This window comes from Branchiostoma lanceolatum, chromosome 10 (assembly GCF_035083965.1).
Source record: "Branchiostoma lanceolatum isolate klBraLanc5 chromosome 10, klBraLanc5.hap2, whole genome shotgun sequence".
NCBI lineage: Eukaryota > Metazoa > Chordata > Leptocardii > Amphioxiformes > Branchiostomatidae > Branchiostoma > Branchiostoma lanceolatum.
Window position 1 is genome coordinate 363,255 of NC_089731.1, and position 15,330 is coordinate 378,584.

The 15,330-nt window shown below is 45.1% G+C and overlaps 1 protein-coding gene across 3 annotated transcripts in view; it reads left to right on the forward strand.

Annotated features, from left to right (window-relative positions):
• The window catches only part of LOC136443442 (adipolin-like), a 42,615-nt gene extending 29,639 nt beyond the window's left edge, over nucleotides 1-12,976 (forward strand). The window contains exons 2-9 of one of the 3 annotated variants that reach the window (XM_066440677.1): nucleotides 1,817-1,855; nucleotides 2,078-2,176; nucleotides 3,541-3,652; nucleotides 3,931-3,971; nucleotides 6,357-6,515; nucleotides 6,872-7,062; nucleotides 11,001-11,079; nucleotides 12,478-12,976. In XM_066440677.1, coding sequence (XP_066296774.1) covers nucleotides 1,817-1,855; nucleotides 2,078-2,176; nucleotides 3,541-3,652; nucleotides 3,931-3,971; nucleotides 6,357-6,515; nucleotides 6,872-7,062; nucleotides 11,001-11,079; nucleotides 12,478-12,576 — 819 coding nt within the window. In that variant the 3' untranslated portion in view covers nucleotides 12,577-12,976. Of the gene's footprint in view, nucleotides 1-1,816; nucleotides 1,856-2,038; nucleotides 2,177-3,540; nucleotides 3,653-3,930; nucleotides 3,972-6,356; nucleotides 6,516-6,871; nucleotides 7,063-11,000; nucleotides 11,080-12,328; nucleotides 12,386-12,477 lie in introns of those variants that run through there. The other 2 variants (XM_066440678.1, XM_066440676.1) reach the window with 2 other exon arrangements.
• The last annotated feature ends 2,354 nt before the right edge of the window (nucleotides 12,977-15,330 follow it).

A 15,330-nucleotide genomic window follows, 5' to 3' on the forward strand; every position in this document is an offset into this window, starting at 1 on the left:
TCAAAATATCAGTTGCTTGGGTGAACTTTGTATTGTACATTGTACATGTGATACTATTTGCGTCGTTTTGGTGGTCGTATGACGTCCAAGAACCTCTTTTGTCAATCAAAGATTTTCCAATTGACCCATACTCTACTTTGGAAGGAGAATACGTATAGCAATACTGAACAAACATATACAACTACTAGTGAACTAGCCCCCTGTTGCAATGATCGCATAGCATTGTGTGGCCCACGCGCAATAGTAAGGAGATGGACATCGCCCACTTCACAATATATGGTGTGTGAAGGACTTCGACTTAACTCTATTCTATATCCAGTGACCAAATCACGGTGTCATGTGTTGAAAACAGTCGGAATGCGTAGGAAGAAACCGCTCAGGGAAAGTTATTTTTCTTGGACCTCGACTCCGACCACCTGGGGTGAGTGGTCCGTGAAAAATGGCCTGTTTTGGAAATGAGAAAAATGCCGCTCGCTACCACATCTTAATCAACCTCCCGTCGTCGCTGGGTTATTTACAAAACACTTTCCTGGCTAGGAAGAGAGGAAAATGTGGCGCCCAAGGACGTTTGGTATAATATTGAGGTCAAGATGTTGCCATTGACTCAACGATGTTTAGAATTTAGCTGTTAAAATGAGTAGATTTGAAAACTAGGAACTATGTGTTATTTCAGAAATGACGCAACCGACAGGCGACAAGGTCGGTGTGTTTTGGAGGAAACGTTTCGATAACAGTTTGATACAGATTTTGATTCCATAGTATTTATACAACTTTCATTGATAATAATCCCAGATCAACAAGAATCACATTTTTTTGCGGCTGGGGGGATTTTTGGCAATGTAGATAACTCAAGAAGCCATTGATTGATCTTGATGATATTTGGTATTGCCGACAAGGCAGTGTACCATGGCAGTGTAGTGGAACGTCTAGTATTCTAAAGATGCTGCAGACATGATTTTTGATTGACAGGTAGCCTTCACTCTCCATGCCCCCCTCCACACAATCCTTATATTCATTGAAAGCCGAGGTCAGTACTAAACGTTGATGAATGGTTTATTTAGAAAACATATTCTCAAATTCCAACATCGGCAGTCAGCTGGCTACATTGATGTCAGACTTAACATCATATTAAAATCATGTTACAAGTGCAATTACGAATATCAAACAATCAACATTAAATCGGTGTTATTGAAAGCAAAGTGCTGGACGGAAGGCAAGGTGTCAAAATGGAGACGTCCAAACTAGTATAGGAATAATCTGACACGTTGTTGTCGCCCGGTGGCCTGACTGACGCGTGTAATGACCCGTGGGAACCCCGTGACGTGACCTACAGATGTGGAAAGTCTCGTCATCTCCCCATAATGCAAAACGCTCGTAGTTTTGTCATTCATCTATTCATTCATTTTTCTATCCCCCGTCCTTCCTTACATCCTTCTTCCTTTCCTCCATTTTCCCCTTGCATCTTCATTCATTCATTCAATCTTTTCTTCCCTCTTTGGCTGAACGTTGAAAAGCCAGACACGTAAATTTATTGAGTACGTATCTCAAATTTACATGGTAACGTCCAGGTTTAGCCATCCAACATGGCGGATGCTTACGTCATGGTCACGTGAGTGCAAACTCTTTCTTCCCTCAGGTATTTCCCGAAAGTCGGGAGGGGGACAAACCTGTCCAGGTGGTCCTGGTGGACTTACCTGACGCTACAGGTGGACTAACCTTTGCTCAGGTAGACTAACCTTTGCTCAGGTGGACTCACCTTTGTTCAGGTGGACTCACCCTTGCTCAGGTGGACTTACCTGTCTCTTTGTTCCCTCAGGTGTTCCCCGGAAGTCGAGAGGAAGACAAACCGGTCCAGGTGGACCCGAGTGACGCTACAGGTGGACTTACCTGTCGCTTTGTTCCCTCAGGTGTTTCCCGGAAGTCAGGAGGAGGACAAACCTGTCCAGGTGGACTCACCTGTCGGTACAGGTGGACTAACCTTTGCTCAGGTGGACTAACCCTTGCTCAGGTGGACTCACCTGTACCTTTGTTCCCACAGGTGTTCCCGGGAAGTCGAGAGGAGGACAAACCGGTCCAGGTGGACCCGCGGGGCAGCTGGATGTCCTTCGTCAAACATTCCAACAACGGAAACAAAAACAACGGCAGGAAAAAACGGAAAGAGCAGGAAAAGACACTGGTGAGTTGTACAAACACATTCACACACAATGTCATTAAATAGATCCAATAGAAATGTCAACTCCACGAAATTGACCGATTTTTGGATCATCTTGGATTGTCGTTCAAGAGATGAGTTCTGTCCCAAAGGATGCTTACATTTCTTGTCGCATTTAGATTATGATCAATCAAACATGATAATTGTTTTTGGAACTAGCAGGAAAATAACTCGTTTTAACATGGACTAACGTTAACCCTCGTCCGCCAAGTCGGAAAAAAAGGCCTCGTGATTTTAAGTACAAACGGAACTGATTGTTTGGAGTGGTTCTGACGCGATGTTTGGGTGCCTGCAGGGGTTACTGTCCGACCCGCCAACAACCAACCCCGGCGGCGCGCGGAAAGGGACGGCTAGAAAGGTTAGGAACCCCGTCTTTCCTCGACTACCCCTGCACTCACTTACTTACTCACTCACTTACTTACCTACTCCTTTTTATCCGCCTACTGTCCATCTCCCTTTTCTCTAAGCAAAGGTTGGGGGTATCATTACCAGATGCTGTTTCGAGCTTCTTCAATCTTTGCTGGGAGAGTACACCTTCCCTTGACCTTGTCATAGATCGTTTGCACGAGGCGTCACAACTATAAATAGCCGTGGCCGCCATGTTGGTGACGTGAGTAGATCCAAGATGGCGGCTGGTCATTCAGAACGTCTGTAGAATCTTATGATGGGAAATGTTCTTTCCTCAGTCTGTTCGTTGCTACTGCCTGTGTTGTCGCCGTTTTCAACCTCTATAGTGATCACTTTGCACTACTGCTAGCTACTTGTAGATCATCATGCTTCACTCCAGTTCAGAATGGCTGCTTGTAGTGCTCACTCAAGCTTATACTAGGACTTTAATGCATGCATCAAGTAGGACTTTTGATAGTTATATCGATATGCTGGTCCGAATCAAAATTGGCAGACGTTATGCCACAGTTTATTCGAATACCAGCACAACAAATTTCAGTTTCTACCACTAAATGTCTTTGAGAACAGTTCAGTACTGTCAGTAGCTCCTTTGACAGTTATATCGATTTACTATTCCGAATCAAAGTGGTGGACGTTATGCCACATTTAATTCGAGTACCTGCACAACACGTTCAGTGTCTAACACTAAACGTCTTTGAGAACAGTTCAGATTATAACATGTTTTCTATAGATTAAATTGGGATCTTATTTTGCTTCAGCATGGCCCGCTTTTGACAGTTATATTGCCGGACAAAACAGGGTAGTTGAATTCCTGCAGAACAAGATACTTTAGTGTTTTCATCGAGAACATTTCAAGAATCATGAATTGCGTGAATAACATACCGACAGATTTTAATGATTATGCCCGTTTGTTGCCCCAGCATGGCCCGCCTGGCCCACAAGGTCCCCCTGGCCCCCGGGGCCCTCCCGGCCCCCCTGGTGCCGTGATCACCAAGGACGAGATGTTCCGGGAATTTAAGGAGATGGTCAGAGGTGAGGTTTGCGACATTCACGACATCCGAACGGTTTGCGGCTTTGAACGATTTATGCCAACACTGTGCTTCCCCTTCGCCATATTTGATCATCGACGGTTCTGCCAACGTTTGTGCTATAAAATAGATGAATATAGCAAATAGCCATAATCAATCGTGATAGCGCGAAACTTCCTCCTATAACTGAAAGATTCTTGTGTTAGCCATTTCAGCCTTACTGTTAGTGGACGTTAATGAGCCTATGAAAACATTTCTAATCGCACCATGTGTAACTTTCAGAGGCTGCTGAGAGAAGAGCGCTGAGGTTGCTACAAGAGAAGGTAAGAGATGCTGATTACAATATAACAGCAAGTCTTCTTACTATATGGGCAAAAAGGAACTCATGGTATATATTGGGAATTAAATAAACGGCTTGACTGGGGGGGAGGGTGAATTAGATAGGCAAATCTTTGCCTTACAATACCCGAGGCAACAACCCGACTCCACAGTCACACACTTCGAACACACAATACTCGAGATCCATGTACCATGTCTATCGCATCATGATCACTCCCCGGCTATCACATGCAGTATCTCGACGAATTCGAACCATCCTTCAACAGTCTTATCTTGTTTTCACGCCTCCCTTATCGGGAACCCGTAGTCCTCCCGACAGGGATGTTTGCTTATGTTGTACTTAATTCTGTTGCCGTTCCGACGAGGCACGCAGAACCGTTGTTTCTGGCGGCCCGCCAGACCGGAAAGGGCTGACGACTCGCAGTCAGAAACACGACATAAACTTCACGACCTGCAAAGGGACAAAATGCTCGCCATCTGACAGAGGAAAAGGAAAGCGGAGAAGAACGAAACTTACATGGCGTCGTGTGGCGTAATGGATAGAACATCCGACTGTCAAACAAGGGGACCCCAGTTCGAACCCGAGCTGCCCCCAGACATGTCTGAACATGCGCCCGGACGTTGTGCCCTTGGGAAAGGCACTTAACACAAATTCCCTCACTTCACTCAGGTGTAAATGAGTACCTAGCAGCCAGGAACACGACATAAACTTCACGACTTGCGGAGGGACAAAATGCTCGCCATCTGACAGAGGAGAAGGAAAGCAGAGAAGACCAAAACTTACATGGCGATAAATGCTGCATAAACCCTGAGGGGAGCAGAAGTCCTGGCCCAAAACCGCACTGAACGGAGACAGATTGCTATCCGATGTGGCACTAGGCACGGGAGGATCTAATTCTAAATTAAAAAGGGACAAAACCAGGACAGAATAACTTTCTCTTTTATGAAAATATTAACTCCAGGAAAGAGGTCAGGGACCTCTGACGTGGGTACTGATTTTATCCCTGTTTATGCTTAGGTCACATTTCCAACCCGGGGCCCGGCCGGGCAGCTTGCGGGAATGAAAAATATCATATAAAGGACAACAAAAGACAAAAAACGTTAAAAAGTACTCCTAACTACAAATTGTGTACTTTCTTGATATGCATTTTTTCATTTTTCGTTTTCGCCGACACACCGGCCGGGCCCCGGATTGGAAATGTGACCTAAGCATTATCAAGCTATAACGCTTTTGATGGATTTGTTTAGAATGTTGCAATTGGTAAAATGTCCACCTGAATGTTTTGAAATGTTCACATTCGGCTGTTGACTGAAGGTCTGGAATGGGTTGGCTAGTAGTTGGGAGTAAGTCAATAGTGGTCAGTTCGTGTTTGGGAGTCAGATTTGACTCTTAATCTAAAACTGGTCAGACTGGTTCCGACGTACCGCCAACCCTGGATGGCTAGTCATAGGGAGACCATGTTCGGCTATGTGTAACCGGGGCTTGACCGAAGAAGTCTGACTGAGACTACGTCACCATGGTCTCCTGATCATGTCGTATATCACGTTCCTGTCAGCCCGGCGCTGACGGCTCATGTTCTCGCGCGTAGTTGTGAGTTGTAGAACCCGTCAGATGCTCCGCCTACAGCTGATCTCGCACCAAAGCACGGAAACTGGCGGGAACACGACAAGGTTCCCCGCATTCCACACCAGCGATCTCGCCACAGACTGGCAGAAGACGCCCATAAAGCTCGTCTTCTGTCTGATGATAGCAACCTTGACCTTCATCTTCCCAAGACCTAACCCTAAACAAATGTCATCACTATCAGTCATCACCGTCGATCCATGACCATCCATGAATCTACTAGTAGAATCTTGCTGGCCAAAATACGGCGGAATCACATACACACATACACACATAGACATGCACACACATAGACGTGCACTCACATAGACACACGTACAGACACACAGATCTACAGGAATTCAGCAATCACAATAACGAGTTCTAATGAAATCCGCTCACTACCTGGCGTACAAACTTTGAGCATTGCAACGTTAGAGACTTGGAGTAACTGTATTGTTTGTAGCAGACATACAGACTGTAGTCGACGCCCTTTTCGCCAGGAGACGAGCATTCACAATACGTTCATTCATTCATTCATTCATTCATTCATTCCTCCGTTCGTTCATTCATTCATAAAGAATGTGATATGTTTGTTTTTTCCTGCTTTGTGTCCTAAGTGTCTGAACGTGAGCCAGCATCTCGGCATCTGGCCGTACTCGGACGACACCAGCTCTCCGCTTAACTCCAACTCATTCATTCATTCCTTGATTTATTCGTTAATTCATTCCTTAATAAAGCATGTTATGTGTTTCCTCCTTCCCAGTGTCCTAAGTGCCTGAACGTGAGCCAGCATCTCGGCATCTGGCCGTACTGGGACGACACCAACTCGCCGCCGAAGCTGCACGACGCCTTCCACTGCAGACTCCGCGGCAACGTCGTCATTCCCCGGAAAACCCTCATGGAGCTCAAAAACTTCCAGACGGTAATAAGCTAGTTCACGGTTTGAAGTGCGCTTGCGATTTGTGACGTAATATGTCAAAATTCAATGCCCCTGGCAACGCAATTCTCGGAAAACGCCGATGGACCTCAAAAAGTTGCAGACAAAAAGAACTGTCAGAATGTAAGTTAGTTCACGGTTAAAACTGCGCATGCAACCTCGTCGACGACCTCCCTTTTAAGATTACCTTGCTCACAACAAACTCCTAACAATGGTCTAGAGAGGGTTGAGAGGCCGTGGTCGGCTGTACATGTGACAGGGGCTTAACTCCCGGGGAAGGTTTGGAGGCCATGATCGGCTACGTATGGCAAATGCTTAAGATGTTTTGTGTTTCCTTTCAGCCGTTCGGCGGCGGCGCGTTTGTGCGTGGGACCGGGATGAACCTGCGGGAGGGGCGGTTCACGGCGCACCGGCCCGGCGTCTACCACTTCTCCGCCACGCTACACATTGGGCACCCGCGGCAGAAGCGGCTCAGACCGCGCGACAGCGTCAGGGCGCTCATCTGTATCAACTCGCTCTGCCAGAGACACACGTAAGTAACGAGTCAGTAACGCTTCAGTTTTGCGTCAGTAACGCGTCAGTAAGGCGTCAGTAAGGCGTCAGTAACACGTCAGGGCGCTCATCTGTATCAACTCCCTCTGCCAGCGACACACGTTAGTAGCGAGTCAGTAAGGCACCAGTTACGCGTCAGTAAGGCGTCAGTAACGCGTAATCAAAGTGTCAGTAACGCGTCAGTAACGCATAAGTAACGTAAGGTAGTAACGTAAGTAACGCGTCAGGACACTCATCTGCATCACCTCGCTCTGCCAGAGACACACGTAAGTAATGCGTCAGTAACGCGTCAGTAACGCGGCAGTAACAGGTCAGGGCGTTCATCTGTATCAACTCGCTCTGCCAGAGACACACGTAAGTAACGCGTCAGTAACGCTTCAGTTTTGCGTCAGTAAGGCGTCAGTAACACGTCAGTAAGGCGTCAGTAACACGTCAGGGCGCTCATCTGTATCAACTCCCTCTGCCAGAGACACACGTAAGTAACGCGTCAGTAACGCTTCAGTTTTGCGTCAGTAAGGCGTCAGTAACACGTCAGTAAGGCGTCAGTAACACGTCGGGGCGCTCATCTGTATCAACTCACTCTGCCAGACACACACGTAAGTAACGCGTCAGTAAGGCGTAAGTAACGCGTCGGTAAGGCACCAGTAACGCGTAATTTAAGTGTCAGTAACGCGTCGGGGCGCTCATCTGTATCAACTCACTCTGCCAGAGACACACGTAAGTAACGAGTCAGTAACGCGTCAATAACACGACAGTAAGTCGTCAGTAACGCATCATGATCAATAACGCGTCAATAACGCGTCAGTGACAGTTTCTTGAGTAACTGTTATCTTAATACATTGATGTCTAACCTTCATCGGTGTAAGTAACGGGCATCGGACCGACATGTTAATGACTGGGGCTACTCCACTAGGCGCCCGGTCACCATTGCCCTGAGGAAGGTGACAGACGCGCTACTAGAACTAAAACTAAGGCAGATGACTGTACTCTGCTTGTGTAAGAATAAATTTGATGTTCATTGATTCACCAACCCAGCGCAGCTATTCGCACATATGCTTATTTGTGCTGGCGGCCAACAGAAGCTCTCGCTCCAAAACGAGGAAATTGTTCTAGTAAGACTGATTGGGGGCAGCTTGTACAGTTCTTACAAAAATAAAGAACTCATTCATTCATTCATACAAAATGGTAAATTAATAAAAAAAGAAATGGAAAAAAGTCCAACACAAATAAGCAAATTCAAAACACACGTTTTCCTTAACATGCTACGGATGCATGTAATAGAAAGCGATACATATATAAACAGCAAGATCGGAACTGAGGAAACGTCTGTACAAAGTCATACCCCTCCGTACATGATTGACATCGTTAAGTCGCGAAATTACAAAACCTCAATTTTCCTTACATCTGTTGAGGCTTACTGTAGCCGCTTTTGATTTCAAACCGGGTTCTTAACACCTTCCAGGCGCCGGGTCCTTGCAAAGGTAAATGGTCGATGAAACAGATGACGTCAGGAGGTGAGGTTATTTGAGGACACTGATCCGAAGGTGTTTGTACCCAGATCTTCCCCTTGATAAAAACGACCACGAATGTTAGCCTCTTAGATGCCCATCCTTATAGATAATGCTTTCAACACCCCGTGTATGGCCTTCACCTTCTATGAAGGATTTCACGAGTTGTTCGACCTGCCCGTACAACGATAAAGGATCCCCGTTAACCCCACAAAAAGTAATTCCACGCTTACGAGGTGACTTACGAGGAGAACATCAGGGTTCTAAATGTCATCCAATTAGCTGCCCGCGGTGTAGTTCCCGCCAAGGTGCTCGCTTCGCGTACTTGTGAGATTGACCTTTTAATCTTAATCAAAAACTGGCCCGCGATGAAGAAAGATCATCCCAAGAACTTATTCATAGCTAATCCAGCTCCTCAGCCCTTCCCGAGAGGCTTAGCGCGCCAACCAGTCGTCCCCAGGATACTCAACCGTCTCCCAGCATGCGTAGCGCAGAAAATCCGTTCTCTTTCCCAGGGCCGTCTGTGTGCGTTTCTGCCAGTAGCCCTCATGCGGTCGTGTGATGTATTACACAGAAGACTCACACAAACGCACGATGATAGGGTGGACTGAGACGGTTTAATCCTTGTCGACGCTGTGGTGACCTGGTATCCAGTCTATCGGGGACCGTGCTGGCTCGTCGGCGCGGGGCTGTAATAGTTTTCCACCTCCCGGGTAAACTACGGCACCAACCGCGTAAAACTGCCACCGGGTGCCGTAGCTGACACGGGCGGCGGAGAGCTCCTACAGCCCCGAAGAGAGCCAACACAATCCACGATAGACTGCACTGCACGAAATGGCCTCGGATCCCGGCGGATACGTACAGGGATTTTTTTGTATTTTTGGTGGATACTGATGGACACTGACGTATCCAACGTAACTTAACTAACGGATCCGACTAAATCCGCACGGGCTTTGGAATATTTCCGGAGAAATCCCTGTACGTATCCGCCGGGATCCGAGGCCATTTCGTGCAGTGCTGGATGCAGAGTTAACGCCGCGGAGGCTCAATATCACTACAATTGTATAGTATAATTCTATATGCCACAGAAACCTTACCAAAAATCCTCAGCAATCTAACGGGTTGTCGCCTGTTGTACGAGACTTGTGTGTTGGGTATTCAGAGTGGCGCCATCCCGTACAGTGACGCACTGTTGCCTTTGAGGTTTACTGTCAGCGATAGAACCGTTCTTGCTGTTTGCAGACTAAGCCGAACCCGGGCACATTCGTCCTGGGGTAGTTTTAAGACAGCAAATAGAATACTTTCTTGGGACAGCCGTGTCGTACAGAATTCGGCTGTCTTGTACGGGAAAGTTTGCATTAAATCCCTGTAGGTTTGCTCTTGTCTATAAAAAAGATAAAATGAGATCTTTCGTCTTCTACTAGTTTAAAAAAGGGTTCAAACCAAACTAGTGGAAATTTGATTTTTTTCCCAGCATTTAGACTAAATTAGTCAAATGTTAAATTGTTCTTCACTTTTTGTTCGTCTTTTCCGCTATTTACAATTAGCCTCTAGGCAAGCATTTGCAATAAAACTTGATTGTTTTGTAAAAAAATAAGATCATTGAAAAAAACTCAGTGTACAGGTCTCCAAATGGCCCTATTCCACCCCTCTCAGAGCCACAACGCACAAAACTTCGGCTAGGGTCGAGCTGGTGGGCCGGTGTTTGTTGTAGCTCGCCTGGCGCGAAATGTGGAGGGTTGTCGCTAAAAGAGCCCGAAAGGAAAACATTCAAACATGAGGTGAGCGGCCGGATGGACACGTTGTGTTAAGCCGTGCCGTGTGTCACGGAGCCGCTGGGGTGGTGGTGGGGCTTAACTCGATCTGACGTGGATCTCTTCACAACACACACGGGCAACATTCGTGGGGGCTTAGCGCGATCTGTAGGAAGATATGTCACTGTGAAACTCAAACAAAACATCACTCCAGTTCAGCCAAGGACTCAGAAATATGATCTATTCAAGACTACGCTGGCTAGTTCTAGGAAAAAAAAACGAATCTTTACCACCTTAACTCTAGGTTCACTTGATAACTCTGGTACTTGAAGGCATATTTCTAGTGGTATGAGACAATTGAAGAGGTAGGAAAACGTGGATCACTAGAAAAATGTGGAAAATGCTTCAAAAACATACGAACAATACGGAGCCAAATCCAACATCTTCATGTAGATGAAAATTTGCTTACGTAGATATCGAATGATATGTGATTGGTCAAAGTCACAACGCAACACTATTGTATTATTTCTGCAGAAATGTCATGATGACAACTTCTCAAGTAGAGAATCAATGACCTTAAAACAAGACGCAATAGATGCTGTACTAGCTGATGTTTACTTCACGTACAGAATATGATTGTTGCCTTTCCACCACAGGTCGCTAGAGGTCGTCACAGGCATCGAGAGCAACAGCCGAGTGTTCACCATCTCGGTGAGCGGCATGTTAGAACTGCAGGTGAGGTCTGGCGTTGGTCGGTAGCATTTAGCGTACGATCGTCGTGCGGCGGATGTTGGAACTGCAGTCGAGGTCTGGCGTTGGTCAGTAGCATTTGTCGTACGATCGTCGTGCGGCGGATGTTGGAACTGCAGGTGAGGTCTGGCGTTGGTCCGTAGCATTTAGCGTACGATCGTCGTGCGGCGGATGTTGGAACTGCAGGTGAGGTCTGGCGTTGGTCGGTAGCATTTGTCGTACGATCGTCGTGCGGCGGGTTTACAGCAAGTACAAGACATTCTGTAAATATGTTACTATGATGTAAATTATTTCTTTGGACAAAACCAGCATCTTTATTTGATACGTGGTTAAATCTTGAACCATCCTGCCAGTAAATTTACAGTAACACATATAACGTGTCTTTGGTGCCAACATTGTAACAAGTGTAATATATTAGGCTTGTAAGATAACAACATACCTTTCTGTAACATTGATATATATTGTGAATAAATCTGTTTTAAAATTTAAAAAAAAAGTACAAGGCATTCTAGCTAGACAGAGACGGTCGCATTTCTCATACGACTGGTTAGGAACAACAAAGTGACGGTACCGTACAGACTTCAGTTGCCATCTGAAAGAAATATTGTCGTAGATCCTCGGGAAAGGTTTATTCTATCAAAGTTTAACTAAAACTCGCTAGAAAGAAGACAAAATAAATGTTACGACGGGTGTGCCTTTTTTCGAGACTAAAAATAGGACTATGAGACAAAAAGCGTAATAAGCTTCCCTTGTCCTTGTCGTGGATCGATAAATATAAGTAAATGCTTTTCTACATTACATCATCATCATCTATCGGCCTGTATCCTCCGGGACCAAACAAGTACATAATATATATTACAAACGTTTGACTTGAAGGTACACATTTGTTTGAGATAATAGTGGGAGTCTGGACGTATGCGCACTTGTTTTGTGATGTTTGTCATTTTACATTCATCTTCAGATTTGTGGTCGCGTCCATATTACAAGTTTCTACAACTTGGGTGCGCCACCACTCTGACAATGTCGTATCTTTAATACTGTCAATTAAGATAACAGTGAGTCACGCCGATAAAACTGTCTACCCTTGTTTATTTCAGAGTGTCCAGTATACATCCATTTTATTGAAAAGCGACCCCTATTAATGGTCGTCAGTACAGTACTGCAGCAAACTTGAAACAGCCACGCACTGTCGATCTGCACAGATTGACCATAGGGCACCCTTGTCATTTTTCAGAGTGGCCAGTACACGTCCATTTTCGAGATGCCATTTTCATAGACAGTAAATTGCGACTCCTATTCATAACTATCAGTACTGCAGCAAACTTGTAACAGCCACGCACTGTCGATCTTCAGACTAACCCTTGTCCTCCTTGCCTGTTTCAGAGTGGCCAGTACACGTCCATTTTCATGGACAACAGTTCGAAGAAGCCCGTGACGGTCCAGAGCGGGTCGGACTTTACGGCGAACTTCGTCGGGCAGTAGGGTCCCAGCTGCCGCCCGTAGGCTAGTCTCCAAGCAGACCTACGGGTTGGCAAAGACCGTATCCAACAGGCAGAAGGAGTTTTTATAGCCAACCCAAGTCTCATAGCCAACCCAAGGTCTGCCACAACTCAAACAGGGCGGAGCATTTCTATTCAATAAAGCCGTCGCTGCCCCTCCTCGTTGTAATGCTAACAGCCGTACGAATGTCCGAGGCACTAATCTTTTTATGACCGATTTCTGGGACAAGCGCAGGGTTGGCTATGAGACTTGGGTTGGCTATAAAAACTCCTTCTGCCTGTTGGATACGGTCTTTGCCAACCCGTAGGTCTGCTTGGAGACTAGCTGTAGGCTACCATCGCCACCCTGTGAGCTAAACTCGTCAGCATGTGTTCGTTGGAAGTTGGACCTAGAACGTCCAGGGTTCTCCCTAGACATTTAGGGATAGGTGGCGCTGCAAGTCCATGGAAGGTGAAACTCGGTTTATAGTAAATGACCTACATTTGCCTTTTCAGAAATAAATCAGGACAAATTTACCTGTGACCATAACAAGGTGGTGCATCATTCCATTGCTGAGAAGGAATAATTGACGTCTTACAAGACGCGTACGTCTGTGTCTTATACTCGAGTCTGAATTATGAAGATCTGTTAGGGAAAACGTATTATTTCGTAAGTGACGCTTAATATATGTGTACCGCTGCGTATATATACTGTCTGTTATCCGTCAGATATGTTTGTATTGAGTTTACCTTAAGCTTAATCGATGTATATACCTTTATATATATAAGGAATGTTATGTTTAAATGGGAAGTCTAAGAGATAGAAATTGACCTTCATAGTTCAAAGGTCAAACCGATGTCAAACAAAGCCCTGGGGCAAAATTACGTTTTGTGGTATGTTATTTTGCCATGCGCTGATATTACATTCATTGTGCGTCTTATTATATTTGATAAGAAAAATAACAAAATTCTAAACTTTTAGTTAATTCACATTTAAGGACATTTTAGCGTCTCATGATGAAGATTACAGCTGTATGAATATAGCGATTGGGTTTAAGTTCTATAACATATCTCGAAAGTTTGGATCCTGGTATTCAGATGTTTATTTTCGTATGGATAAGTTTTAACTCGACCTTTCAAATATGATGATAATGAAAATATACATAGTATCCCGTCTCTTTAACCTCTTGTGATATCGCCACGGCTCACTCTTATATTATGATAATAAATAAGTTACTGTCATCTTACGCATTTGTCTTGTAGCGGTGTTTAGTCTTTCTACGCTGATCATTTTTTGTTTTCATTCACTCCAAATTCACCACTTCGGGCCACTCACACGTTTTTGGTTACATTACTATGCTGTGATGACAAATGTTTGTTCACCTTTGACCATGGGCAGTCGGCCTCAGCTCAGCAGACTCAAACAATAGCGAGTTTGTCTTCCCCGCTGAGCAGTTGCGTAAGACATCCTGACCCATAGTTATGAAAATACTCCCGCTATCACCCGCTCGAGATCTGCCCAGCCACTTTCGCCAATATCACCCGCTTTTCACCGATATTCCGGTATATATTCGGTATATATACAGTACAAACACTCCCTCCGAGGCCTACAGCCAATGCTTTGACTTGAAACGTTTAAGGTCGCACCCACCAACTTGAAGGAAGCAATCACGGGGAAAGAAGCTTTCGGTGTGGAAAAAAGAGTTGGAGCATGGAAAAAGAACGGGTGATTTGCTTCAGTGACGCGTCCTTGCGGAGAAAGTTCGGAGTGGAGGGGCATTTGCTGTGGAAATAACGAAAGTCAGGTAACCATTTTACACCTGATGGATGTGATGAAGTTATTATCAGGGAGCTGTGTAAAGTGCCTTTCAAAAGGACAAAGCATCTAGCCTAGAATCTGACCCGTGACCTGTTAGTCTTTAGTACTCTATTTGTCCACTCCACGGCGCATGCGACCTTGCCCTTCATCGATGTCCGATGATGACGTCAATGGCGGGTAGATGCCCGCAGATGCCTGGGCGTGGAGAGAGAATTCTCCCCGGGTTCGATCCTGATGACGTCATGATCCCCTCCAGCTGGCGGGGTATCGATTTCAGATAAATCTTCCCGCCAAATCCCGGCCGGATTACGGCTGTCGTAAAACCTGCTGCTGCAGCGGAACGTCCGGATAGTACGTTCCTACGTTCCTACGTCAATGTAGGGTTTTTCTACGACGCAGATTCAGCTCCACTACTATATAATAGGAAAATTGATAAATAGAAGCTCTTTAAAACAAATCTATATTTGACTTTCTAATAATATTTAAAGATTCACGTGTTTGTTTGTTTGTTTGTTTGTTTGTTATGTTGCTGTGGAATTTTTGTGATTCTGCACAAGGAATATCGGCATTAAACTTTGACGGTGGAGAAAACGTACTAAAAATGGTTAATGGCACCATAATCATGATAAACTGACATAATTAAAAGAAAAACACTGAGTACACATAAGCAATATATCAAATTACAGCAACTCAGATGATTAATTGAAAGCGACAGTTCGGGCTCCTGTATCCAAATGTAATTTTTGTGATTTTGTATAAGAAATATCTGCAGTTAAAGTTGGTCAGCGAAGAAAACGTAGTAGAATTGATAGCACAATAATAATGATATATAGAAAGAACTCATAGAAAATCACTTAAAACACAAAATTCATAAATCAAATTACAGAACCTCGGGTGATTAATTGAAAGCGACATGTGGGACTCCTGTATCCAAATGTT